The 27874-nt window shown below is 51.1% G+C and overlaps 6 protein-coding genes and 2 pseudogenes across 8 annotated transcripts, besides 2 other annotated features; 6 read left to right on the top strand and 2 right to left on the bottom strand.

Moving 5' to 3' along the window:
* Positions 1–781: 781 nt before the first annotated feature.
* NCS57_01291300 (uncharacterized protein) lies at positions 782–1777 on the bottom strand (the record flags this gene model as incomplete). The annotated part of the gene is made up of 2 exons (XM_053062569.1): positions 782–939; positions 1003–1777. 2 exons carry the CDS (start codon positions 1775–1777, stop codon positions 782–784), a joined length of 933 nt encoding a protein of 310 aa, XP_052907464.1.
* A 521-nt stretch (positions 1778–2298) lies between these two features.
* On the top strand, positions 2299–6513 carry NCS57_01291200 (CHAT domain-containing protein; the record flags this gene model as incomplete). Its single annotated transcript, XM_053062568.1, has 5 exons — positions 2299–2831; positions 2895–3038; positions 3115–5404; positions 5465–5683; positions 5749–6513. 5 exons carry the CDS (start codon positions 2299–2301, stop codon positions 6511–6513), a joined length of 3951 nt encoding a protein of 1316 aa, XP_052907463.1.
* Positions 6514–6942: 429 nt separating this feature from the next.
* Positions 6943–8813, top strand: NCS57_01291100 (annotated as a pseudogene). The gene is made up of 2 exons: positions 6943–7092; positions 7194–8813.
* Positions 6943–8813: a sequence feature.
* A 2107-nt stretch (positions 8814–10920) lies between these two features.
* Positions 10921–12719, top strand: NCS57_01291000 (Zn(2)-C6 fungal-type domain-containing protein; the record flags this gene model as incomplete). The annotated part of the gene is made up of 5 exons (XM_053062567.1): positions 10921–11106; positions 11156–11211; positions 11288–11389; positions 11443–11744; positions 11791–12719. The coding sequence occupies 5 exons, from the start codon at positions 10921–10923 to the stop codon at positions 12717–12719; spliced, it is 1575 nt and encodes a 524-aa protein (XP_052907462.1).
* A 1007-nt stretch (positions 12720–13726) lies between these two features.
* NCS57_01290900 (oxygenase subunit alpha) lies at positions 13727–15088 on the top strand (the record flags this gene model as incomplete). The annotated part of the gene is made up of 2 exons (XM_053062566.1): positions 13727–14628; positions 14674–15088. The coding sequence occupies 2 exons, from the start codon at positions 13727–13729 to the stop codon at positions 15086–15088; spliced, it is 1317 nt and encodes a 438-aa protein (XP_052907461.1).
* A 936-nt stretch (positions 15089–16024) lies between these two features.
* Positions 16025–18625, top strand: NCS57_01290800 (annotated as a pseudogene). Its single transcript has 2 exons — positions 16025–16600; positions 16649–18625.
* Positions 16025–18625: a sequence feature.
* A 2314-nt stretch (positions 18626–20939) lies between these two features.
* On the bottom strand, positions 20940–22007 carry NCS57_01290700 (uncharacterized protein; the record flags this gene model as incomplete). The annotated part of the gene is made up of 1 exon (XM_053062565.1): positions 20940–22007. The coding sequence occupies exon 1, from the start codon at positions 21918–21920 to the stop codon at positions 20940–20942; it is 981 nt and encodes a 326-aa protein (XP_052907460.1). The 5' UTR covers positions 21921–22007.
* Positions 22008–22395: 388 nt separating this feature from the next.
* NCS57_01290600 (DUF676 domain-containing protein) lies at positions 22396–27788 on the top strand (the record flags this gene model as incomplete). Its single annotated transcript, XM_053062564.1, has 7 exons — positions 22396–22541; positions 22589–22814; positions 22865–22930; positions 22985–25360; positions 25430–26328; positions 26383–27657; positions 27707–27788. The coding sequence occupies 7 exons, from the start codon at positions 22396–22398 to the stop codon at positions 27786–27788; spliced, it is 5070 nt and encodes a 1689-aa protein (XP_052907459.1).
* Between the last annotated feature and the right edge of the window lie 86 nt (positions 27789–27874).

Below are 27874 nucleotides of genomic sequence, written 5' to 3'. Positions count from 1 at the left end.
GAAGCATTGCCTTAGATCATTGTTTTTATTATTAAAAGTATATTGCATTGTATTGTATGAATATTACGCTGCTCTCGCCTATCTAACTAGACCTGCAGTACCTCTTTGTTTAAAGTCACAAAGGAAAACCCTCGTGGGGAAGAAAACTTTGTGCGTCCCTTTGTAGCTGCGTGTGCGTGGCGTATGCACTCCTCCTGCCTGTCGTGACGGGTAAGTCCTCGCCTAAGCGCGAGGTTAGTTCAAGCGGTTAAAATTATATTAATTTAATATATCGTTACTAAAATTTAAATTTCATATATTTTTAATATCTCATAAATTTAATATAATTATTTATAATTCTTATAATTTCATATACTATCATAAAAATTATTAGAGAAATAAGTGATAAAAAGTCCTAGGACTTACTTAAAAATAGTTATCTTAAAGCCAGTGTATAATAGTACTCTGCAACCAAAGTATGCTACTAAGTCCGAGAGCCGTCTTGCTACGTACATCTGGCGATTGAACGACCTGCTCGGATCTTGGCAGTCTCGCTGGGCATACTTCTGCCTCTTCTAGTCCTTGATTCGCTTCCACTAGCCGTTCTACTGCCTTATGTTCTTTTTCGTACCTACAGGCAATCTTGACCCGGTGAGTTTCCATACAGTAAGAGTCCAAAAGAATCAATGTCCGTTGCCAAGGCATCCATAATGTGCAACTGTGAAGGCCATTACACTCCTCCAAGTCCCTTCCAATGAAGTGCTTGCTCCAAAAAGCCCATCCTTAATACTCCTCCCCAACATCACTCAATGTAAAGTTCAACCTCGAACCCTCCGCGCTTGAGTTCCAAAGCCGGCTCATCGGTGTAAGGAACGATGCATAGGTCGTTGTTCTCGTCGTCGTCATCCTCCAGAATATCGTCGTCGCTCAACCCTTCCCACTTCTCTATATCCAATGGTTCTGAAGGCTCATTAGTTTCCGGTTTCCGCAGGGAATCTATGGAAAACATTGTGCTTTGCTTACCATCAACCACCGCCGACTTCTCGCTAGGTGCAAACACCATATTTCCACCAGGAATCGGCACAGGGGTTCTGCTGATCACAAGGCCGCCCCTTAGGATCGTCTCCACGATTTTACTCCGTCTTGACACTTCGCGATACCGGATGGCAAAAATTACCTCCCCATAGAGCTTTCCGGTCGTAATGAGAGCCTCCTCTGTGTTGAACCCCGCCTGGATCATGGCATTCAACCAAGGAGGAATGGGCAGAGAAGCGGCCGTCAATAAACGAAGGGCTTCGGTAATTGACACGCTGATCTTGGCTGACAATTGGTTCTGATGGAGATAGGTGACGGTAGCGTTGATGCACGTCTTGAAGCCAACGATCATGTAGAGCTTGCGTCGGTCGGGCCACTTTCCCATCTCAGCCTTGATTTCCTTGCGAGCTTCCGGGTCCTCCCACATCATCTTCAATGTCTTCTCCTGTTGAATAAGCTTAAATGTGCGGATGGTTTGGGCTGATATGGCAAAACCGTTTTGGTTGCCACTGGTGAGCAGCGACTGGAAGATTTCACCAAGACGTGTTTCCACAGAACCAGTTTGAACTTCATTGAGAACGGTTGAGGCGTCCGAGAGATCTGTTACAGAGGGTGGTTCTGTGTGAAACGGTTTTGGGTTCCTGATGGCGAAAGACGCCAGTGGTTCCTCTGGATTGGTGCACAATCGTCCCAGCAGAGAAGGCGCATACTCACCTTCCACCACATCGCTTGGGCCCAACACAAGGAATGTTCGGGCTGGCATCGTCGCAAGATGGAAAGAGTTGCTGATAAATTGCTTTGGCCTAATGCAGAAGTAGTAAAATTAGACACCCATAAAACAGCGGCAAGTTTGAGAAGCGAGGCCGCTCCTATGTTGCCGCGATTTGTATTTCAATGTGTTCATGTTTTTACTCATGATACGATCCTTGGCCTTTGTGATCCAGATCATCATAGACACATAATGCAATCATGGTATGGCGTGTGTGTCAGGTAATTATCAGCATACATTTGTGAGCTGACGTGACCTGTTTCCGGATCTCAGCTTGCTGTCTTCGAGACATGCATCGCTAGCGCCAAGACCACATTCACTGTTGGGTGATGGGTCAGGCCATCTTCGTGGCTGTCGTGGTGTCCATTCGCGCAGGTGCCTTGGGGCTCAACGCCGAAAAATGTAGACCCACCGGTGACCCATCCCCTCTCGATCCGCGCTCTAGGTTACCTCTCACTCGTCATTTCCTGAGCTCAACTTCCAGGATGGACCCCGCCAACGCAGGAACCGCAACCATGAAGCGAAGGCAGTTCCTTGTTTTCGTCAAAAGGGAGCCATTATCGCAGGACATTCGTCGCCAACACGTTCAAGTTCAATGTGACATCTACTCCAACACTGGAGAGCAGATCTCTCACCAATCGGCCACCAGATGTCTTCCAGTCTTTCCTCGCGCTTTGGAGCAAGAAATATCGTGGGCGATCCAGGATTACGTCAAGGACCCGTTCCAGTCCCACCGCGCGGAGCTTGCATTCAATAACTTCACAGATCATGGAAAGTACCTGAGACAGAAGCTCGACTTGCCTGGTTTCTTTCGGGAGTGTGAAATCAAGGATCTTTCTGACGTTGATATTCAGCTCAACATCGTCGATTCCGCTGACGCTGGCAGCGGAGGCTTTTTTCGGAGCATTCCATGGGAGATTCTCGAATCACCAGACGTCCCTTCGATCGGCTCTGGTACGGTAGTCCACGTTCGCCGAGTTTTGAAGAGCTGTCCGAACCTCCAAATCCAGACCATCGAAAAGTTGACAGTCCTGTTTGTTACATCTCGGTCTACAAAAAGAGATGACATACCACATCGAGTTGTGTCTCTTCCACTATTCTCAATCGTTAGGCAACTCGACAATCGCTTCGTGGACGTGCAACTCCTTAGACCAGGCACTTGGGATGCGTTTCGAAGCGCCGTGGAGCAGGGATCCTACGACATGGTCCACTTTGACCTCCACGGCGCGGCCATCGATCAGGAAACTGGTAAACGGTACGTGCTATCTCGTCGGTGCGAGAACCGGTTATTCTTGAGGAAGTATGGCTGATGAAACTTGCATCAAACGTAGTGCGTGTCTCTACTTCAATGATCTTGCCGTGGCTGGTGAGGAAATCGCCGATCTGCTTCACAAGAACAGAGTCCGGTTGGTGACCATCAATGCTTGCCAAAGTGCCTTTCTCCACGGGGACCCTGGGACAAATCTAGCCACCATGCTTATGGGGGGCTCTGTCGAGGCCGTGGTTGCCATGTCTTATCAGGTAACTCCAGCGGCAGCCAAGATATTCTTGAGCAGTCTGTATCGAGGCCTTCTCGTTGAAGGCCAAGAGATGGGAACCGCTGTTTTCAACGCCAGACGTGCCATGCAAGCCTCGAAGCAGCGGGATGCGGCATTCGGCTTTCCGGTCCTTCTACACGATTATGCCGTTCCATTGGTCTATCAGGTAGCGGGTGGCAGTCTCTATGTGAGGGTGCCGGAAAAAGAGAGGTCTCCGGAGGAAAATACCGCTCTTGCGACACTTTTCGCCAATCGACCAGCTCTGGGGAGGGAGCAGCAGATATTATCGTTGGAGGACAAGCTTATCCGCCAGAAGGTTGTCGTCCTCACATCCTTGATCGGCGAAGGCAGGGCTACCTTCTTGTCCCACTTGAAGCCGTGGTGGATCATTACGAAATTCGTCAGGCGAATTTTCTGCGTCGACTTTCGACACTTTCCTGCCTTCGATCTTAAAGGAGAGACGCCCACAGCACAAGCCGTCTGTGACCGGCTGCTTGAGTTCACTTGGGACGCGAATGGAATCACCAGACCGTTAGGGCTCACGATGGACTTACTGCGAAAGACTCGGCACTTGGTTGTGTTGGAGCATACGGATTGCCTTACCTTAAGTCCACCCATGAGCCGAACCAATCTTGAGGCGGCCCTCAAAGACTTTGCTCTCGACTTCTTTGACGACGACTTTGCGAGCTTTCTCCTGATCACATCCACTTCTCCAGAATCGTGGGCTAACCACACAACCCCCGAAGGACATCGACACAAAGCCGGCGCCCAAGTACTGGAACTCGACATCTCGGGTCGGATGGGAGTTGCGATGGAGATTCTGGGGTGGTCAGAGCAAGCATATCGCGCCGGCCTTGAGTTTCGATACCTCCAACGCATTGTTCGACTCTGCTGCAGCAACACTCTCGCAATGCAGGCTCTCCTACCCCCTTTGTTTGCGAGTGGCTCGTCCGCCAGGGATGCGTTCTGGAAGCTTCAGATATCGCCCGCCCATCTGAATTGGAAATCTACCTCACTCGCCAGCATTGGTGATCGTTTCGATGCAGCGTTCAATGAGTTTGGGGAGTTCCTCTCGATCTTCCTTCCCATACACGTCTGCTGCTCGAGGAGATACATCCAAGAGCACATTGGGAGAAATCTCAGCTCCCTCCCATGGGCCACCGAATCAGGATCAAACGTAGAGACGAGAATCGACGACGCTGCCATACACCTGATAGCAAGGCTCTGCATCTACGGCGCGGCGCAGGTCTCCAGCCCCAAACTTGCTGCGACAATCCAGTTTCATCCGCTTTTCTGCATCTATCTCCGTGACAGAAGCACTTCTTCTCGGCTTGAACGCTCATTCCGGAGCATTGCTCTGTATCAGCATAATATTGCGCGGAGATGGGCTAGTGGGGCTAGCAGACAGAAAATGCTAGATGCCTATTCTTATCATTACCTGGCCCAGTTTGGCGCACTACACTTCATTCTGCAAAATCCTGCTCTCTTAGCATCCGACCGGAGAGCTTTTGATCTACCCTGGATCATGGCGAGTGTGTACTGCAGCCAGGTCAGCGACCCGCTGTTGGAAGAGGAGGAATTGATCACGGATCTTGCTCTCCAGGCTCTACCTTGCCTTGTTGATGGGTTGACATGGACAGACAACAGGGGCCTCAGCGTCTTGAACACAGCCCTCCTTCATGGCCGATATCGAAGCATGAGCTTTCAAGACTGCGGTCTTGTGCTTCAACTGCTGCAGTGGATTACATTGCACTACTTCAGCCTCAGCAAGACTACTGCGCGGCACGCGAATTCGTACATCATACTTCTTCTTGAAGGCCTGCGCTTGGTCGGAGAACCAGACCCTTCCTCTCAGCTTTTGCGTTTCATCAGATCTGTTAGTGGTCTGACAGCAGTTGAGATTGGAGCAGCCGATCTTGATTGGGCAGTGATGGACTATGCCCCGGTTTACGACGCATTAGATGACAACAATTTCCAAGTTGGTCATTCCAGGCTCTTGTTCTTGCAAACCTGGAATCAAGATTTGCGATTTCGACTGAATTGGCTCCAACTTCGTACTCAAGAAGCCATCCACGACTGGGAGGTAAGTCAAACCCAGTTTCTAGCCGAAAGCAAATTGGCAGGTGGTACTAACAATCAGAAGCAATGGGAGCCCGCCAAATATTTTCCGGAAATGTCCAAGAACGAGAGACTTGACGCACTGAAAGACGTTCTTGCATGCACCCAAGGAATGGAATGTCTCGAAAAGAATGACAAGGAGGGGTTTGGCAAAGCAAGGTCAACGTTACTGCAAGTTATGCTCGGTTGCAGTGAGAAATGTGACACTGACCGTCTTCTTCATACTCTATATTGCCTTTTCCTAGTGAGTAGTAATCACATTGGTCGACCCCGGCAAGATCATTTCCACTGACGAAGGTGAAAAATCAGTTGAGTCAAAAGGCTAAGGATTGGCTCGCATGTCTCGAGTTTCTCGACCGGATAGAAGCTACCGAACTGGATCTCGCAGTGAAGCCAGGATTCTGTAACGTCGACAAAGAGAAGTATTATGCAGAAGCCTCTCGTTTTAGGCTCCGTGCTCAATGTCACCGTGGCCTTGGCGACTGTGAGAAGTACAAGGAGTACTTGTGGCGGTCGAGGAGAGCCAATTTTCTCGCGGACCGGCTCAGAACCTCATGGGACAGAGCTCAGGAATACCAGCGAACTGAGAGGCAGAGGCGGCTATACGAGTGGGTCTTAAATGACGAGCCGACACAGAATGATCAAGGAGGAACCAATCCACCCCTATTCTCCCGACCGCAAATGGTTGACGCCCCAGTGTCGAGCGAAGAACTCGATGAGTGTCCGGACGAACTCGCGGTCCGAGGAGCGAAGACGCCGGGTGGTTCTCAGCCTATGCGGAGGATGCTGGCCAACCCACAGCCGCCAGATCCAGCATATATCCAACGCTCGTTTCTGGTTGAGGCTAGGTGGTTGACAGTTACCCGGTATCTCGACCTGGTGGTTGGGAAAGAGGAAGAAGGACGTCCATCACAACTATCTGAGTTCCGTCGACAGGGCACGAAATTTGATTTAGCTTTATCCCTGGAGTCTCATCTTGCTCAGGACCTGGAAAATGATCTTCGGGATAATCACGGATTTGACGTTCAGCAGATGACGGAGTCACAGCTGCTTCGCTTTTTAGGGCTGGATTGAACAGAGAGGGAGGTCTGGAAGTGCTCGATCATAGGTATGATTGGAATCTGGAATTCGCAGATTGAGACTGTTTGGATGACAGGGAGATGTAAGGGTCTGTGATCTTGGGAACGAATCAAAGAATCGTATTGATTGTGAAGTGGTAGCAATGGTGGTAACTCCTTTGGCCCTTCTTCTCTCTGAGGTTATTTCTATGAAATCATGATGAGGTCTCGAGTTAAGTAGCATGATCAAGCCTCCAGTTGCATGCTACGACAATGGCCAGACTATATCCTGATTGTAGAAGCACCGGGGTCGTACGAGAGTGGCGTGAGAACTCCGTAGTCGCCTTGAACATTGCCACATTCGGCCACGGCTGCACAGAGGATAATATTATCCGTTCTCCCTGATGATCCCACGGTAAGGATGGACATCATCAGTCGCCTTGTCATGCCAACTTGGAGAAAGATGGAAGACTTGCTCTCGATAGAAGACTTGGCGTCGATGGAGGATTTAGCCTCGAGGGACATTTGGGAGCTGTTGAGCTCCAAGCTTGAAAAGCTTTCCCACGGTAGCCAGGAGCAAAGTTCAAATGGTATGGTAAGTGACCGGAACATTTGCACCAGGGGTCAAGCCTTCCGCTGAAAACAAATCTTTGAGAAATTGAAACTAATGGAACACGAAAATTGACATGATTGTAGAGCTTCGGAGGAAACCTCGACGTGCCATCATGGAATTCACCACAGCCTCGCACTAAAGAGCTCATGGAAATTCTCAACGAGACCTTCGATACCGTGAGCGATAAGCTCGATCTATACGCCCTTGGAGCTCTTCCGCAGGATCAAGCCGACGAGTTTCTCACATGCGCCGCGGTTTTAGCTAGGCTTCGAGCCGCGCGCAAGCATCCTGTCCTGAATGCGGCGTTCTTTGACGACTGGTCCGCCGAAGAGTTTGGCGACATTCTCAATGCTGGCGCGGATGTCAACGAATGTGACGAGGATGGGGAATCTGTCCTCAAAAAGGCAGTTGATGCGCGCAACATCGAGAAGGTCAAGCTTCTACTCAACCACAAGAATCTCAAGATAGACCCTGTTGACTCTCAGCTTTGGACTCCGTTGCATGACGCATGCCAGTTGGGGCCTGTTGAGATGGTCGAGCTGCTGTGCGATGTCGGGCACGCAAATATCGAGGCGCGTAACGACGAAGGATTCACGCCACTTCAGGTGGCCGCGTTTCATGGGAAGGCAGACATCATTCGTTCCCTGCTCGCGCGCAAATCTAATGTCGCTGCGATCGGGAAGGACAATATAACCGCCCTTCACCGCGCCACATTCAACAACCACCCCGAGGCTGTCGATGCGCTGATTCGCGGGGGAGCGGATTGCAACTTCAGGGGATTGCGAGGGCTGATGCCGCTTCATGCCGCAGCTGAGGCTGCCGACCCGAGTGTCGTGCGCATGCTTCTCAACGCCGGGGCAGATGTAAACGCGAGGAGGGACGATGACATCACTCCATTGGGTGTGGCAGTTTATCGAGGGAGCGAGCCGATCGTTCTGATGCTGCTTCAGCGGGGGGCTACAGGCTGCAGTATGGCTTTGTTCCACCGTGCCTTGTCCGAAAGCCCCGACGTGGCGCTTCTCCTGCTCAACGCACATCATGATGTTGGACTACCGGAGAAACTTGGAGGGGATGAGTCCGCCTCGGAGGTGTCTCCACTTCTGATGCGTGCGCTGGGTGCTTTCGAGGGAGACGCAAAACGTGACGAGGAGATGGCGCTTGCTCTGACAACCGCATTGTTCCGCCGCGGCGCTCAGTGTGACACCCTTTCTCCAGCAACGGGAGCGACACCTCTGCATGTTGCAGCGGCAAGAGGATGGGCGAGAATTACGAAATTGCTGCTCGAGCAACCGAACATCAGCGTGGATGGTTATGGAGGCAATCTAGGCGTTACTCCACTTTGGCTAGCTGCGAGCTCTGGGAATATTGAAGTAATCCAGGGTTTGTTGCATGCTGGGGCTAAAGTTGATGCTCCCTCGGTCAAGCACGGGTCAACACCGCTGATGCAAGCCGCATGGGCGGGGGAAGGCCAGGCGGCCAAGGTTTTGGTTGCCTCTGGTGCCAGTTGCCGACAGAAGAACTTGGATGGATTGAACGCAATCGAGATTGCTGCTAAGGCCGGTCAGGATTCGTTATCTGCGTTTCTCGCGCAGGAGGCTGCGAAGGATGGCGCGAAGAGAAAGAACGAAGAGCAGGCTACATCTGTTAGTGGGGCGTGGTTGGAGATGGAAGCGCTAGCGGAGAAGGAGCTTCCCGACAGCTCCGGTACTCGCAATCCCGGTTGGCTGAAAAAATTGACGCTTGAAGGGAGACGCAAAGCGATAAGCGTCAAAGTTGGCCCGGACAAGCCTCTCCAGGAAACGTACAAAGAGCAGGAGCTACCGTCACTTTTCGATTGAGATTATGGCTTCGTGGATAATTTGCTTGGTTTTGGCTACCTCTTAGTTTGGTCCGTACCATCAGTTTCAAATACCAAGACGGAAGTAATTTTTCGGTACTCAGAGTTTCCATAAGCTATTTGTGATAATCCCAAAGGTACAGAATACAATCTTCCTAACGACGACCTCGAGCAAGAGAGACTAGGTCTGTCTGTTAAAGTTAGATGAATCCCTCCAAGCTAAAAGATTAAAGACTTACAACACCATTTATTTCTTCTGACTTTTGATGACAAGCTCGGTCTTGCGCCACCAAATGACCCCGATTCCAAAGTCAACCACGTTCTCGATCTGGGTACCGGCACAGGATTATGGGCGATAGACTATGCCGATAAACATATAGAGGCTGATGTTTGTACATCGCTCCCTTTATGCGTACTCTAAGCTGATAAACTGAAAGGTTATAGGCATCGACCTCTCTCCTATCCAACCTGCCTTGTATGACATAATGCTTCCAAATTGATTCGCTTGCTAACAACCGCTAAGTGTGCCCCCGAATGTCCGGTTTCAAATTAACAATATAGAACGGGATTGGACCTTCGATCATGATTCTGAGTACATCCATAGCCTTGATGACGTCTAGCATCCCGAGTTGGCGCAAGTACCTCTAAAAAATCTACAAGTATGTGTGACCATATCAAGAGGGCAGGAGACTAATATGCCAACTAGCAATCTCTCTCCGGGGGTATACGTTAAGTTATAGGAAGCGGATCTGTTGCAAAGCAAGGCTATCCTTTAACCTATGTGTATTGCTTATATTATTCCTCCTGAGATAATTCTATTGAATTGGCAATAGGCTGCGATAAGAGAAATACCACTAACTAAAGTGGCGCGCCATGCTTTTTGGCCTAGTGGTGACTTTCTGACAATAATAATAGCTATTAGTTATACCCTTTAACGTCTATGTGGTGACACGAGGACAGTACCTGATTCTCTTTTGCTACCAAACTACTACGTCCGCCACCATGCCTTCTTAACAAACCAGCCAATCGACGAATATTCAAAGCACCAACAGCTCCGCCACCACGAGCTCAGGCACAGCCAGCTCTGGCAGCAACCCCCCCTTCAAGCATCGCTGACAAGCGCCCGGTAGTGGAACCTGCCAGCATCGAGGAGGGAAATGAGATTATTGATGCCATGATTAAGCATGAGTATGGATACAGTGGCAACAAGGAGCGTTGAAGTCACAACCAGGGCCCTGCGCATAAGACGAAGTGTCGTTCACTGATGCATGTCGCTTCAGTTGAGCAGTTTTCTTGGTGATGAATCGCGTCCCTATGCTGTCCTGTGCTGATCACCTGGCCAATTGTTTTACTGCCCGTAATGCCCTTTTTAAACAACCCCATCTCACTCCGAGACTGGCCTTGCGGAATCAGTCTTCTAAACCCAGACTAATCATCGACAATCTCACACCGTCACCTATCACTGAATCTCCGATACGGAGTTACGGCCTGGAGAACTCCGTCCCCGCTCCGTCCCCACTTCGGCCCGGGCGGGGATCCCGTGTCAACGCCGGACCTCGTAACATTCTGCGATGTGGTTACGACCGACCCCGGTGTTGTTGGCTACGTCTTTGACACATACTGCTTGATCTCTTCGGGCCATCCTTTTGATGCCTGCGCAGATCCCCGGTTGGGATAGCCTCAGTCGGGTTCAGACCCTGGTGGACGAGCTTGAGCCATGGATTCGCAACTCTACCTGATGAGGGTATTCGCAACTTTCTCTCAACGGCCGGGTGAAAGAGAAAGATGACAATCGCATTCCCTGGCCATGAGTGGTTCACGGTGCGTCAATCCACTGGCGTTGGCATATCCGATCGGGACCGAGGCGGGTTCTTTCCGGTCACATGACCGGAATCTCCGTCCATCCCCTCAACCACCAGAATACAGTTTCACTCCCTGAACTTTCGAATTGACCCGTTCAAGCAGAAAACACTATGAACACACGTAGGACACGAAACTACAGACGCGTCTCCCAAGCCTGCGACAATTGCAGACGAAAGAAGATACGTTGTCCAGGCCAGAAGCCAAGATGCTCAGCTTGCACCCGACTTGGCCAAGCTTGCTGTTACGCAGATGGAGAGTACAGTGGACAGGCTGCAGCAGAAGTTGAGACCAGAGTGGTACAGTTGATCTTATCTTTGTAGAATGTTCTCTCGTTGACGGTATTAGGCGAACCGCCTCACCCAGCTGGAAGAGAAGCTCGATAGGATCATAAGCAGGGTAGAGTACGTCAAGACAGGCATGGGATATGGGGTAAAACGGGAGTGGATACATGGACCGTGCTCTAACGACGCATTATAGCCCCCTGGGGACACAAGATGGTACCCCCTGTTCAGCCCCCGGTGCAGGGTCAACCACATTGGCCTCTTCGCCATCGTCAGTCTACGCATCCCCCACATCACTGTGAGTTCCCTTCCGGTTCATTAGATAGACACCAACTAATGCCCTTGGATTAGACTATCGAGAGAGACCATCACAAGGGCAATCGAGATCTACTTCACACGAATACATCGCCAGCCACTATGGTTGTTTGACACCGAGTCCCCACCAACGCCAGACTCCAGCGTAGAGCTCATCTGCGTCATCCTGGCCTTGAGCGTGACCTATGGTGACGCCGGATTCTCCGACACCGGCTTGAGGAGTCCAATCTTTTATGGGAACACCGCCCGAAGACTGGTCATGCTTAAGGTCGCTGAAGGGACTGTTGACTTGCAGAGTGTCCAAGCTTTGTGCCTGTTGGCCTTTTTCAATCTTATTTGCAGGTAATAAGCCCCAAAAGAATGATAGCTGCTAACCCTGAATAGCTGGCGATATACCTCTGGCTGGCCTCAACACCACGCTAGCAAAGAATATTTTGCAGTACCTGACCCTCGGGCACCAAGGTCAGAATAACTCTTCGACCACTGACGAGCACTCGAAACTATTTTGGAGCATCAACCTTTTGGATGCATGTTACGGGCTACCAGTTCTCGCCCCCTCTTCTTCTGCGGACGCGCAATGCCCGAACTACTCGACTATTCAAACATGGAAAACTTCTGTGACATGTTCCCCTTTCCCTCAACAATCTCGGCCTGAGGGAGAGCAGACTCTCCCCCACATTTGGTCCCATTCTGCGAGAATTAGTAGTCTATGGGGAGCGGTCAGACTCTACATATCGCGGTGCTTTGAAGACGCAATTAGGGCTCCCTGGCAGCCGACCTCGGACTACTCCACACTATGCTCAGATCTTCTGGAATTCGAGACGTCGTTTCCAGTCTCGCTGAGTTATAATATGGTAAACTTCCCGGAACGTTCTCCCCAAGAGGTCCAAGACAACCGAGCGGACTGGCTGCCATGGCTCAGGCTGCAAGTGACCTACCACGCCATTCACTGCGTTCTGAATCACCCGTTTCTGTACTCGCCCGAGTCCTCCAAGCAGAGACTTGGGTCCAACACGTTCTGGAGAGGGTCATTTGAGAAGGCTCTCCGCCATTGCACGTGGATCTCCCGATTGATAAGGGTTGCTAACGAGAAGGGCCTCAATCTGGCAGACCCGTTCTTTGCACAGGCAGCGGCTATCGCTGGGACATTACACTTGTACTGGACGCGCAGCAATGATGATGCCTTGAAGAACTCGGCTACAGGCAACTTGGAGATCTGTCAGGGACTGATTGTCCAAATGGCAGCACATTGGCCGCTTTGTGTGACGATGGTTGGTCCTTCTGCCCAGGCGTTGAAGCAAGTTTTTGGCTGACACTTTTTAACAGTCACGCGCCTTGGAGCACTTCATTGATCTGGTTAGTGCGTCGAACGGGAAGGAAGCGGAAGCAACTCCGGTTGCAGCGAAAAAGTCATTGATGTGGATGATCATGGATATCGCCGCTCCACAGTTCCCAGCCTACTCCGGTGACGCATCAAACGACAAAGATCTCTGTGAAACTGGGTTCAATGATGATGAGTACAGGGCGACGAATGAGTCTGAGATACACTCCTCTCCAACCGATATGAGGGAGTCCACAGCGCACTATGCGTCACCTCCAGAATGGCTACCGTCAAGATCGGATGGTCCCAGTGCGGAGCACCGTACAAAAGAGTCGTTGCAAGAACAAAGACATGTAGTCCCTTCCGGTTCTATTGAGGAAATGGGGTTTGATAGGAACAGTCTAGATCTATTGTGGGGGCCTTGGGAGCAGATGATGCGGATGAGTACGAACCCTATTACCGACTTGGACTGGTGGGACATGAGTAATCTGTGAGCTGCAAGAATTTGTGTGCGCGACAGAACAGACAGTAAATAGCCCAAGTTGCATTCTCAGACCCTATCTGACTGGGTGGGATAATGAAGATGTTGTCGACCTGTCACCCTAGTCTGTTCCCTGGCAAGATATGAAGTAGTGTTTACCGAGGTTGGTTCTCTTGAACAACCTCAGTCTTGTTACTATCACTGCGGAGAACCTTTGGCCCCTATCAGTAAGTTCCGACTATCCCCCGGGATCTGTCACGGATTCCGCCCGGCTATTCCGTGTGAATCCCGCCTCTGACATGTGTCGTATCCTTCAAGACTGAGTTTCCGCTCACATGACCGGGATCATGATACCTCCACGCTTCGCACAACTGCAATTGATACGAATTCCTCGGCCTGTCGAAGTAGATATGGGACATAAAAGGCCCCTGTCATTCAGTGTTTTGGTTGTAGGTGAATCTGCTATCTATCCATCGAGAACAAGCCATCGCCACCTCCAATTGCTGCCACCTTCCACCATGACTCCCACTACGTCCCTTTCATTCGACAGCAGCAGCCTTTCGGCTGTCGCTGCTTTTGCCGCCGTCTTGGCCTTGGTTGTCAAACTCCTCAAGAAAGCCATCTCGGCCCAAATGAGTGCGGCCGGGCGAAACTCTTTCACCACGACAACTCGAGCACTGCCAGCCTCTTGGTATAGTTCCCAAGAGATCTACGAACTTGAAAGAAGAGCCATCTTCTCCAAGAAATGGATCTTGGTGACGCATAAGCTCCGCTTCCCCGAAAGCGGATCGTGGATACGATATGAAGAAGCTGGCTTTCAGTTCTTCCTCGTCAAGAACAAGGATGGCAAGATCAACGGATTCCACAACATTTGTCGCCACAGAGCATTTCCAATCGTCACCAAAGAACAAGGCCAATCGAGTGTGCTCTCGTGCAAATATCACGGCTGGTCGTATGGCCTAAACGGTCAACTCGCCAAGGCACCCGGATATCTCGACATGAAAGGATTCGACAAGGCGAACAATGGCCTCTTTCCGATTCATGTCCACGAGGATGCGAAAGGCTTCATATGGGTGAACCTAGACGCCTCCAAGAAACCCGAGGCCTGGTCTGAAGACTTCAACAAGATTGATCAGATGTCGCGACATGAGTCCTTCAACTTTGAGGACTATCGCTTTGACCATACCTGGGAGATGAGCGGTGACTACAACTGGAAGACTTTGGCCGACAACTACAACGAGTGCTACCATTGCAAGACGGCTCATCCTGATGCTGGTTCAGTTGCAGATCTTTCGGCATACAAGGTCGACCCCAAGGGTGGAAACATTGAGCATTTCGCCAATACCACGACAAAGCAGGAAGAAGAGGGCCTGAAAATCGTCAGCAACTATTATTTCCCCAACGCATGCATGACTGTCTCGTAAGTCTCGAATGTCCACTTTAATGACGTTGCTAACCAGCGCAGACCGCACTTCTTTTACATGATGAGATGTGTCCCAACCTCAGCTAACCACTGCTCCATGGAGTACGAAGTCTATCGACACAAGAACGCCAGCGATGCCGACTTCAAGAAAATTGACGAAATGTTCAAAAGAATTCTGAGTGAGGATAAATGGCTTTGCAACAACGCTCAGAAGAACCTCAATGCCGGCGTCTTCATCAACGGAGAGATGCATCCCAAGATGGAGCAAGGTCCTCTTTACTTCCAAAGCCAGGTGAGAAAGTTTTTGAATCAGCACCACAAGCTTGAGGAAGCGGCCAAAAAGGAGATTCGGCCTGCCCAGCAGGTCTTGAGTGGGGATAAGGGCGTGACCGAGGTGGACATGGGGTTCTGTTCTGGAGTGGCTTGTGGCAAAGACAAGGGAGCATGGGAGTGGTGAGGTCAGTAAGACCAAGAGTGACTTCTACAGTGCCTAGACATACTCGGCTAGTTAAACAACGGCGCAATGGGTTCCAAACATACCCGGAGCTCTGTTGGTGTGGCCTGTCATCAAGACCCATCCCCTGACAGTCGAGTATACACTGACAAGGTCTTGGTGAACCACGCCCAGAGTGCGTTGGACTCTCCGGCAATGCTTCCTGAATATAAATATTGAACTCTCGACGCATCGGTCGCGTGGCCCAATGGCAAGGCGTCTGACTACGAATCAGAAGATTCTGGGTTCGATCCCCAGCGTGATCAAGCTCTTTTTTTTTTTGCGTCGCTGGGGCGCGATGGGTCCTCCAACCAGTCATGCTACCCGTGAGCTTGTCATCATGACAGAAGAAAATGTTATTTTTGCAGTGAGAAGAGAACCTTGATGTTATTAGGCTTCAAGCCCAAATGGATCCCCTTCCCGTTCCTCTTTATCTTATCGACGACAAAAGGGCTTCTATCTCCAGCCATAACTGAGACCTTGTTCTTACCAGGCGCCGTGTGGGAGATCACTCTCCAGGCAACGTTCCAAATTATCGGGCTTAGCTCATATCCGGCCTCCTACGCCACCCCATGCAGTCACATTGAGGCCTCCTTTGAGGACTAGGTGTTGCGTGCGCACACTAGACATACTCGAAGCACGTAGGAATGTGCAGAGCCACGGTGAAGGGCTAATAGGCTACACATAAAGGCTACCAGTTAGCCCCGTCTCGAATCAAATCTCAGAGATCCAGCATTTAGATCCACTATTAGTCGTATCATTGGGTGGCCAAGATTGTGGCTGCTCGAAGCAATGGTCTTCACAGCCTGATTCTTGAACAGCCGGATTGAGGACCTGTTGGCTGAAACCCCCGCATCGCTTTCTTCGACTGAGAATCATCTGTGACATCTCTTGTCCCTGAGTGCGAAGACAGTAGACCCTGTACTGACCATGAAACGCAAACTACTCCAAGTTTTGCGACCCAAACGCAGCAGCAGATCACCATCTCCATCCAGTGGGACGCGCCAGGATACGCCGCCTCATCCAGCACCGCCTCATCCAGGACCCTCATCATCCACCCCTGCGCCAATCACTCCAGAACCTCAGGCGTCGCCGGCCGCTCCGTCTGTTACCGCACCGAAAGATCCAATTCGAAGTCGAATCTGGAATAGCGCCTACGACAAGGTCAAAGAAGATGAGCCACGCCTGGTCGAAGCCTACGAGAAGATCCTCTCTGTTCAGCTTGATGATGATAACCCTGCTCCACTAGATGGAGCGTCAACCAATGTGATCAATCAAGATGCGGGTGCTAGGCAAGACCAGATGAAGCAACTAGTCGACAAAGGGCTAGAAAAGACCGAGAGAGAGGCCAAGGTGAAAGAGAAGATTAAGGATGGAATGCAACCCATCAAGAACATCAAGGACTTTGTGGCGTTGGCGGTCAAGTCTGAGCCAACTGCTGCGGTTGCATGGGTGGGCATCACAACGTTCATGGAGGTAAGTATTCTCATTTTCTCGCAAGATGCACTCGACTGATCCGGATAGATCATTACGAACCCGGTTACTGAGCCAGGCATCAACCGTGATGGTATCAAACACGTACTCGAGACAGCTCAATGGTATTGGGAGTTGTCAGATCTTCTCGATGCCGATGGTGCCGACGAATCCACTATCAAACTGCAAGAATTGCTCGAAAAGCATATCGTCAGCCTCTACAAGAAACTCCTCAAGTACCAGATGCAGAGCGTGTGCTTGTACAACAAACACTGGGCTGCCATTCTCGTCAGGGACCTCGTCAAGATCGATGACTGGCAGGAAAAGGTCGACTCAATAAAGAAGGCCGAGGAGGCCATTCGTGAAAAGATCAAGCAAAAGAACTCTGAAGTTCTCAAATCACGACTTGCTCGTATCGACGACAAGTTGAGACGTCTGCGTCTGGATGTTCAAGCTGTCACGTCGGCTGTGGGAGGAGTCGAGTCAGCTGTCAACGAACAGACACGAGGCCTGTTGAAGATGCACTACGACGAAAAGGACAATGAGTGTCTCAAGGACCTGCACATTGTTAATCCACAAACGCATAAACAAAGACTAGAGAAGACAAAGGGCGGTCTCCTCAAAGATTCATACCGGTGGATTCTCGACCATGATGACTACCGCGGATTCCGGAGCGATCCTGACCGTCGGTTGCTCTGGATCAAGGGCGACCCCGGCAAGGGCAAAACAATGCTTCTCTGCGGCATAATAAATGAGTTGGAAGGGGAGTCCTCACAGCCTTTGTCATACTTTTTCTGCCAGGCAACTCAGGACCATCTTCGTAGTGCCATTTCGGTACTCCACGGCCTCGTGTGGCTTCTTTGCAAGAAGCACCAAGAACTGATGCCTTGCGTCCGAGAGGCATACGACACGGAGGGCAAGAAATGCTTTGATGAATTTTTCAGCCTAAAAGCCATCTTGGAGAGCATGCTTGAAAAGCCATGCCTGCAAAACGCAATCTTGATTGTCGACGCCCTGGATGAGTGCTCATACCAAAGAGAGGACGGTATTGAGAGAGAAGAGCTGATTGACTTGATCATTGAACTCTCGGAGTCATTCAGCGCAAAGTGGATCGTGTCGAGCCGTAACTGGCCCGTCATCGAGGGGCAATTTCGTTCTGTCGACAAGATCGCGGTTTCGCTCGAGTTGAACAAGGATTCTATATCTCGGGCTGTGGAGACCTTTGTCCGATACAAAACCAACGAGCTGGCGCGCATCAAGCCGTATGATGAGCAAACAAAAGATTCTGTTCTAAAAAGGCTTCTCGTCGGTGCCAACGACACCTTTCTATGGGTGGCCTTGGTGTGCAGGGAGCTCGCCCGTCCTATTGTCAAACCATGGGAGACATTGGCCAAGCTCGACCACCTCCGTACTGGCCTCGACGACTTGTACAAGCGCATGCTCGAGCAGATCATCACTTCAGACTACTCAAAACTCTGCCGACAGGTCCTTGCTATCGTTTGTATTGCGTATCGACCACTCTCGTTGGATGAGCTACGGTCTCTTGTGCCCGAACTGCTGGCTTACGGTTCAGGGGCTTTGAAGGATCTTATTGGCGAGTGTGGCTCATTTCTTACCCTCCAAGAAAACGTCATCTACTTCGTGCACCAGTCAGCCCAAGATTTCCTAGTAGGCAACGGAAAAGAAACAATCTTCCCCCTTGGTATCTCAGAGGAGCATCGGTTCCTGTTCAAACAATCACTGCAATCTCTAGCTATTCTTCGAAGAGACATCTATGGCTTGAAGTCCCCAGGGGTTTCTATCAAGGACATCACACCGCCGGATCCGAACCCCCTGTCCCCGATAAAGTATGCCATCTTTTACTGGATCGACCATCTGTGGCAGCTTCAAGACGACCGAAGCATTTCTGATGAAAAGGCCGTTGAACAATTCTTCAGAGAGAAATACTTGTACTGGCTTGAAGCACTCAGCCTACAAGAATTGATGAACCAGGGGCTGGACAAGATTCAGAAGCTTAGAAGCATGCTTGTGAGTACGCAGCGATTCAAGATGGCCCACGTTGATTTCTAATGCTTAGGCAGAGTGATAGTAATGCCGGATTTCTCGGTGATCTTGTAAACGATGCTTGGCGATTTGTCTTCTCGCACTTGGAGCCGATTTTGGAGGCACCTCTTCAGATCTATGCTTCAGGGCTAGTCTTCAGTCCCACTAAAAGTGCGATAAGACAACTCTTCGAACACGAGGAACCAAGTTGGCTTATTATGAAGCCAAGAGCGGAACCAAGCTGGAGCGCCTGCGTTCTGAGACTTGAGAGATCTGAAGATTTCTTCCGATCGACGGCCATCTCACCCGATGGGAAGCTTCTTGCGCACTCGGGCTATGGCATTGTCCAAATCTTGGACGTTGGCTGGAGCCGCAGCGCCCGTTCAATCGTGCTCGACGTTTTCGCCGGGAAGGTTATATTCGCGCCAAATGGGGAAAGCCTCGCTGTGGCTCTGCAGACAGGAGCGGTTGAGCTCCTGGATATCAAGTCAGTACGTCGTGTTTGGGAACTCATAGGGCACGAGAAGGAAGTCAATGCCCTCGCCTTCTCCCCTGATGGAAAACTACTGGCATCCGCTTCGCCAGAGAAAATGGTACTATGGGATCCGAGAACAGGTCATCATCTTCAAACGATTGATTGCAAGAACCAAGGCTCGATGTCTTTCTCAGTCGATAGCCACCGGTTAGCATCAGGTTCATATCCCTCTGGGGAGATGCGAGTCTGGGATGTTATAACGGGAGATTGTATCTGGAGCATTGAAGCCCATGCCAAAGACATATGTTCTCTCGCATTCCTTTATCAAGACATTTTGGTCTCGGGCTCATGGGATACCACGGTCAAGATCTGGGACTTGGCTGAGAGGATCTGCACCCGAATACTCATGACCGATTCCCCCCGTCCTTCAGTTGTGTCCCTACAAGACGGGATCCGCTTTGCATGCTCCTCAGGATCTGTCAATGAAAGAGTTCAAATTTGCAACAAGTGGGGGGTCTGCCTTCAGACCATTATCACTGACTCTTGGAGTAACATTATGACGTTTCTCTCGGGTCCTCAGTTGTTGGTCACGGCTTCCTCACGAACACTCCGACTCTGGGACTTGGCATCAAAATCACCTGGGCAGGTTATCCAAGAAAGCGACGAAATTCTCAGCCAAATAGCATTGTCATGTGATGGCAAGTATCTGGCTTCAAGCTCAGATGATGGGACAGTCAGGATGTGGGATACCTCTTCTGGCACCTATAAGCAGACACTTGAGTATGTCCCGATGGATGAGAGCCTTCTGGAGGTCTTGACCTTCTCAGAGAGTCGCCAGCTCTTGATTTCAAAGTGGTTTCGTCCTGAGAACGGTCTCTTAGTGCTTATCTGGGACACTGCCAAAGGCAACTGCCTGAGAAGGTACGAGGGAATGCACGTGGATGACGAGGACGCCTCCCCCTCTTCCGATGATCAACAGCCGGTATTTGTTTCAACTGATGATGCCATCATGGTACACGACCTATCACCTAGCAATTGCGTCCAGAAGATCGAGCCCGATATCCCGAAAGCCCTACAGCTGATCGATGTTGATCACCTGATCTTTGGCTCTGACAATGCAATTAAGGTCTGGGATATTCTTCAATCACGGTGTATAGCAAAACTACCATCAAAACTCGCGACCTTCGGCTTTCACTTCATTGCAATATCAGCTGATTCCAACGTGTTTGCGGTGGCTGAAGCCGAATCCGTCAAGGTTTGGGACTTAGCCACTCAACAGTTGCTTCATGAGCTCCAGGTCCGGGTAGAGTCGCTTGCCATTTCCTCCAACAACCAATGGATGGTTTACCGCGAAGAAGACGGGACAACCATTGAGATCCTAAATCTTAAGACAGGAACAGTCCTGCCTGGCATCCCACTGCCATATCAGAAACACCCCAGACAGTGGCGGTTTGACACTGACAACCAATTTCGACTCCGCACGAACTGTGGTGTCGTTGACCTGGCCAACAGCCTCCACGGTGTTGGTGTTGGATTTGACGATGCTTGGCATGTGCCCCCCAACGAACCCCAGTATGTTGGCTATGGTCGGAGTGTCGATGGTATTTGGATCCTCAATGGCAGCGCCCGAATCCTTTGGTTGCCCCCCGAGTATCGCGACGAGGCGGTCATAATGGGCTCAACGGTCGCGATCGTGCATGAGCACTCGAGACGGGTTTCGGTGATAAGATTCGCGGAGGATGGAGAGAAAGAAGATTGAAGATTTTGATATCAATGAGAATGTCTTTTTGTACCAGATGACTTCTGGATGGCTCTGACACCCACCTAGAAGTGATCTACACCTATTGCCTTGAGTCGCCGCTTCTCATACGTTTTCGTTGCCCTCCAATTACTAATAAACATGACAAGAACAAACAAAAAGATAAACGCAGCCGCTATCAAAGGAACAATTAGAGAAAACACCGTGAGCCCATAACTCGTATCCTGAAACGCCTTGTTGCCCTCCAACCTCTCGACGCTCAGCCCAACCTGCATGGCTGACAGCGCAACCACGACGTAACCGAGGATACCGGCCAGCACGGAAAAGTTGTCGCGAAGAAGGTCGCCGTAGACGGTGTGGGATGCCACCCTGGAGTAGCCGCGGAAGAGGAATCCTTTTCGGAAGCTGTAGATCTTGTTGAGGCGGCTGAGACGCAGCTCGCCGTACCAGTATCGAGGGTTCACGCGGTCGTAGCGGTGGTTCTCTAGGAATTGGGCTGCCAATGCCTTCCAACCCTCCCAGCTGATGGCGTCTGGGAGCAGACCGCATTCTTTGGCGATCCGAAAGTCGCTGCGATAGGCGATTAATGCCGTGTAGGAGAACAAAAATCCCCGGGCGCAAGCATCGAGATTTCCACGGTAGGCGTCAATGTGCTGAGCATCTGCCGTGATGCCGATGTGGGCTTTCCAAAAGTCTGGGTCCAGAAGATAAGGAGGGAGGGGCTTCAAAAAGATGCGGTTCCTCCACCAGACCATGTGAAGCGCGACGTCTTCGCAAATGACAATGTCGCGAGAGAGGAGCCGTTGGTGATGGAGTGGCCGAGGCGGCATCGGCCGGCCACAGATCCAGAGGAGATCATGAATGTCGTTTAGCCGCTTCACGAGCAGCTCTCTCTCCAAGAACTCAGTGTCGGATTGGGGGATGACGATGTCATCTTTGATGCGACTCGTGGCCGGTAGGAGGCTAGTCTCTCTTCGCTTGCTGTGCTTCTCATGATAGTCCGGCTCAAGAACTTGCACTGTAAATGGAGGAGATGATAGATCCATGATAGAATTAAACTTTAATCGAGGTGTGGGTGGGAGTAGTCGGGGATGAAAGAAACGTAAAAGATCCAAGCCTGGTGGGCACAAGACAAATCCCCCCAGAAAACCGCCTCCTCAGAAGAGAAAAAGTGCGAAATTATCAAGCCCAACGATCGAGCAAGGATCGGGGCACGAGCTGGCCAGGCATCCAAGACAATTGGGGGCGAAAACCCAACCATTGGACACTTGGGTCGTACGACTCCATTTAATCTCACCACAGGGGGAAAATCATTTGCGAGGGGCGCCACCCGCTAATGACGGGACTACCCTTTTGTGTCTTGAGGCCCGCTTTCCCGCCAGCCCGAGTTCCCGTGGCTGAAACGATTAAAAAGCAAAGGCGAGGCGGTCTCTGAGCCAACATCAAAAGACGATTCGCGTCCCTTTCAAGGAGGGGGAAGAGCTTTTTCGTGATAATCACGTCGAGGAGCTCAGAATCAACATGTCGCTTCGTCGGTCGGCAACTCGCAGAGCCCAGGCTAGCAGTGACGCTGCTGGCCCAAGGCAAAAGAGGGGGCTGGCGGATGTTCAGCAGGGAATCAAGCAACTCCACCCCGAACCAGGCTCCGACAAGGAGACAGATATTGAGTATGTGTCACTTCAGCCCTATGAGCCCCTCACTCACGCGTCTTCAGCATCGTCTTTGTCCCTGGTCTTGGCGCCCATCCAATAGACAGCTGGAAGTCTGGAACGACGAAATTTAACTGGGCCGTTGACAAAGAGGGAATTATCAAGGACTTTCCCAATGCACGCGTTTTGCTCTACATGTACGAGTCCGCTTGGATGGGTGGATTCAAAGTGAAGCAGTTTCTTGGCAATCTTGCGTCTACTCTGCTAGATGGGTTGGACGGGATAAGAAATGTTAGTATCTGCTAATACCGCAAGCGGCATGTGCTAACCAAGCCAATCAGGATTCCAAAAAGTCAAACCCGATTGTGTTTATCGGACATAGCATGGGAGGTCTGGTTATTGCCAAGGTTTGATCCTATCATTATTACATGTGTATCACGGCTGGAGCTGACCGGTAACAGGCCATCTGTATCGCAGAGTCCCGTAAAAACATCTACCCCCACTTGTTCGAGGATATCACCGGCTGTGCCGTCTTCGGTACCCCGTTCAAAGGTGCCCAAGCTGCTTCTATGGCCGTCATGCTCTCGTACATCGGCGAGAAGATGGACAAAGCCGAGCCATCGAAGCTCCTCGAGCTGATGAGACCTGATGATGAGGGGCTGAATGAGCTGAGGCGCGACTTTGTGAGAGCCGTGGGAGAGTTGCACCCCAAGATTGCCCTGTTTGGCTTCTGGGAAGAGCACAAGACCCAGTTCTCCGATCTCGGTCCTGTGCCGGAGTTTATCAAGCGTCTCGGGATTCCTCTACCCAAGAATCTTGCAGAGTTTGTCACCAGAGACTCGGCAATCCTGGATTGTATGGACTCCATGGGTTTGGCAGCCAACCATCGAGACTTGGTCAAGTTTGAGAGCTCCAAGGACCTTCGCTATGCCTTGATCCGAAGTCCCCTCAAGAGGTTGATCAATGGTGCCGCTTTGGTGGTCAAGAACCGTCGCAAGTCTACAAGGCCCATCGACTGGGACCTCTTCAACAAGGCCATGGATGCTCTTGATGGAGCCCGAGTATGGAAAAAGCGGGACGAGATTGACAAGAAAACTGCGCCCTCGTCATGGATACCCGATGAGCCGGAATACGTCGGCTGGCTTTCCAAGGATGGTGGCACTCTGATCCCTCAGCCTCATGGGTCCGAACCTCTTAAACAAGGAGAATGCCTCTGGATCCGTGGTCCAGATGGAAGAGGCAAGACCAGTGCCACGTTGGCAGCACTCAAGGGTATCGACCACATGATCCAGGCAGGGGCAGACAAGCCCTCAGTCCCCATTCTCCTCGCATACTTCTTGTGCGACAGTACCCCCGATTACGGCACAGCTGAGGAGCTCGTCAAGTCACTTTTGTGGCAGCTCATTAGAAGGGATGAGTACCTCGCTTCACACGCCGAGTTTCTGGTAGGCAAGACCGACAAAGTCAAGCCCAAGGTCCAGCCGCTGTTGACAGTCGAAAATCTTTGGCAAGTGCTTCAAGACATTCTGGCCGATAAGACCTTGTCTGGCACAAGCATCTATCTTGTCATCAACAACCTTGAAGCGCTCCCGGACTCAGGCTCTACAAGCACGCTCCTGAGCTTACTCAACGCCGAGGTCGAGAACATGGTTGGACGACATGCGAAAGTTAGGTGGCTGATCACCAGTGGAGAGTCATATCGCATTGCACAGGCCCTCAAAGGCAGGTCCCTGAGGCTGATCGATCTGGAGGATAAAAAGTACAGCGACCAGGTTCAGTTGGAGTTGAGAAATCATGCCGCTGAGAAGGTGTCTGCCTTGGTCAAGGAAAAGGACTACAGCAAGGCTCTTGCCTACTTTGTCAGCAGCTTGATCGGCAAACGGGCCCAGAACACGCAATGGATCGATATTACATGTGTCCACCTTCAAGAGCTTCCTCACAAGACCGATCTCCAAGTCCGTCTCCAGTTGGAAGTTGTGCCTCAGGAACTCGACGCGCTTCTCAATTTTGCGTGGCAGCAGGTTTTTGATGTCAACCGCGCCAGGGTTGCCGAGATCAAGGAGATGCTGAGAGTCTTGGTCCTCACTCAAGAGGACCCGACAGAGCAAGAGCTTGCTCTTCTTGCGGGCTTGGACTCTCCCGCGGAACAGGCAGAACTTCACGACTTGGTATCCAAGTGCAAGCCGTTGCTAAGCATCAAGCCGACTACCAGATCCGAGACTACGGTTTGCTTCATCGACGCAGTTGTCAAAAAGCACCTCTTGGAGAATTCTCGCAGGATGCTTGGATTATCAGAAGAGGACATCAAGCTACAGCACGGCATGCTTGGCCTTCGAGCATTTGGTCATGTCATGAAGGCTCTCAAAGATCTCGACAGTACTGAGCTAGATGAGGGTGATGACGCGGGCCAAAATGACCAATTCTCCGATGACGAGCCCGATGGTGGAGATGACGAAGATGACGATGACGATGACGATGGCGAAGAAGAAGAAGAAGAAGATGAAGATGAAGATGAAGATGAAGAAGCACCTGAGATCAAAGACAAGGCTCATGGTTACGCCGTGAAATATTGGCTTCATCACGCTAGCCAAGCCACTACCGACATTGCCGATGACTTGAGTCGAGAGGCAGAATTCTGGAAGAAGGACTCAGTCATTCGTCGCCGTTGGCTTACAGAGCATCACCGACTTACCGACTCTTTCAAGAACTGGGAACGTGCTGAGTTAACTGGTCTTCATGTGGCTTCCGCAATTGGGTTCAGAGGGTTAGTTGCAGCTCTGTTGAAGAATGGATATGACGACGAGAAGAACATGAGAGACTCATTGTGTTACACCCCTGTGAGTTCTCCCGGGCAACCACTGAGAGTTGCAATCATGAGTACATACTAATGTGAAATAACCATCCAGCTTCACTTTGCCGCCGCATTCGGACAGACAGATATCATTGAGGAGCTCCTAAACAAGGGCGCGTCAATCGATGACGGCAAAGAAGACGACCTCCAGACTCCCCTACATCAAGCTGCAGCCAAGGGCAATGTCAAGGCCATGGTCATGCTATTGGAAAGGGGAGCAGACCCGAATGCCAGCTGCGATACTTTTGGCAGAGTCATTAACGCTGCTGTTGACTCTGGAAACTGTGACGCCGTCAGGGTCTTGGTTGAGAAGGATGTTTCTCTTGAGGGAGAAGACAGCGAGGAAGAGGAAGAAGAGGATGGTGATGATGAGGAGGAGAACAAGCAGCCAGGAGATGAAGCCGAGGACGACAACGAGGACGAGGATGACGACAATGAAGACGATGACAATGATGATGAAGACGACGAAGAAGAGTTTATTCGCTCTCCACTGGCCCTGGCAGCTCTCCGGTCAGACCTGACAATGTTCGAGTTCCTCATCAAAAACTACTCGGAGAAACTTCCACCAAAAGAATTCAACAAGGCTCTCGTCAAGGCTGCAGAGAGTGGTCGTCTCGAAGCCTTCAACCATCTCTTCGACTCGTACGAGCACCCCCAAGAGACGTTCCAGAGGGCACTTGAAGGGGCGGCATACGAGGAAAAGTGGGACATTCTGGCAATCTTGCTCGAGAAGCGCCCTGGTCTGAACTGTGATCAGCCCTTCTTGAACGCGGCCGAGGGCGATGATGGGGATCAAGCGATTCGGTCGATAGAGGCTATGTGGGAGTATACCAACGGATCCATCTCTGCCGAGCAGTTGGATAAGTCTTTGTATCAAGCCACAGATTTTCAAAACGAAAAGACGGTTCAGCTGCTTCTTAGATTTGGAGCAAGCCCTGATGCTACCGGCGAAGTGTAAGTTGGATCCCCACGGAGAGATTTTTCTTGCTAATCACAACTTGCCTTTAGGTACGGAAATGCCTTGACAGCAGCAGCATACGACGGCACCAAAGATATCGTCAACATGCTCCTCGACGCAAAGGCTGACATCAACTCTCCCAACGGATGGGCTCTGCAGACTGCTGCTGCTGAGGGTCACATGGAGATTGTTGAGCTGCTTCTCAAGCGTGGAGCTGACGTCAACGCATTGACTACCAACGATAACATGAGCTCAGGAACTGCTCTGCAAGCAGCCGTGGAAGCTGGAAATGGGGACATTGTTGCTCTTCTTCTCGAGCATGGCGCTGATCCAAACCTCGGAGGAGGCTCGCTGACATGCCCCATCATCGCAGCGGCAAACAACGGAGAGAAAGAGATCCTGGAGCGTCTCATCAACGCCAAGGCTGACGTGAACCGCTTGGGAGGAGAGTATAATTCGACTCCCCTGACCTACGCAGCCATGTATCTCCCCCAAGAATCTCTACGGTCTATTCTTGATGCCGGCGCCGACATCAACTTTGCCGATGACGACGGCGACACCCCGCTCATTCTGGCCGCAAGGTCGCCGGACGCCAAGTCTGTGCAGTTCTTGCTTGACCGTGGCGCTGACGTGTTGCTGAGGAATAACAGCAACGACAACGCGTTGGATGTGGCTGTGGGGACTGAGGACCTTGATTGCATTAAAGCCGTTGCCCAACACGTTTCTGCGATTATGGAGGCTTTGAGTGTTGCCATGGAGGGCGGTGATCCTGCGGTTACGGCTGTTGTTCGAAGTGTTGAGAACCGTAAGCAAGAACTTAACTATGACGAGCCAATTCCTGAGGAGGATGAGAATGAGGAGGAAGATGAGGATGAAGACGAAGAGGAGAAGGAAGAGGAGGAGACTCAGCGCCCTACTGAGCCAGTCGCTGAACTTGAAGGAGCTGCTGCGGCTACCGGGGGAGAGAATGAGCAATTCTCGAGCCGACCTGCATCCGAAGTGAAATCTTTTGACTCTACCAGCACCCTTGTGCCGGATGAAGCAGGAGGCTCAGGAAGCCAGACACCAGACAGCGCTGCAGCTTTGAGAAACAGCTATCAAGCTCCTCAGCCAGGCTTCGCTCCCATCAGGAGAAAGCCCATCACCGGCGCGAGGCCCTCCCCGTACAGACCATACCAACCGCCTGGTGATGTAACCCAGCAGCCTGGATCTGAACAGAATCAGTATTTCGCCTACAGGCCAGGGGCGCAGCCAGAGCCCGCCCCACCCCAGGCTCCTGAGCAAGCGCCTCAGTGGCCACCCAACCCAGCCGGAGTGGCAGAACAGTAAGTTGGCCTTCTTATGACGATAGTCGAACTTTAACTGACTAGAAAGGATATCTGGATCTGACAGGAAAGAGCATCGATCGTCGTTCTTTGGGATGAAGGCTCCCTGGTCAGGAGAGCGTTACTCCTAGGATTTAATAGAGTATTAGACGCGGTAGCATGTTAATACCTAGTACTCCCTCTCGCTTTCTGAAATACTAGATTCAATACACAAACG

Source organism: Fusarium keratoplasticum, chromosome 11 (assembly GCF_025433545.1).
Source record: "Fusarium keratoplasticum isolate Fu6.1 chromosome 11, whole genome shotgun sequence".
NCBI classification, from domain to species: Eukaryota; Fungi; Ascomycota; class Sordariomycetes; order Hypocreales; family Nectriaceae; genus Fusarium; species Fusarium keratoplasticum.
The sequence above is the reverse complement of the archived record's forward strand: the minus strand, read 5'-3'. Positions and strand labels throughout refer to the sequence as shown.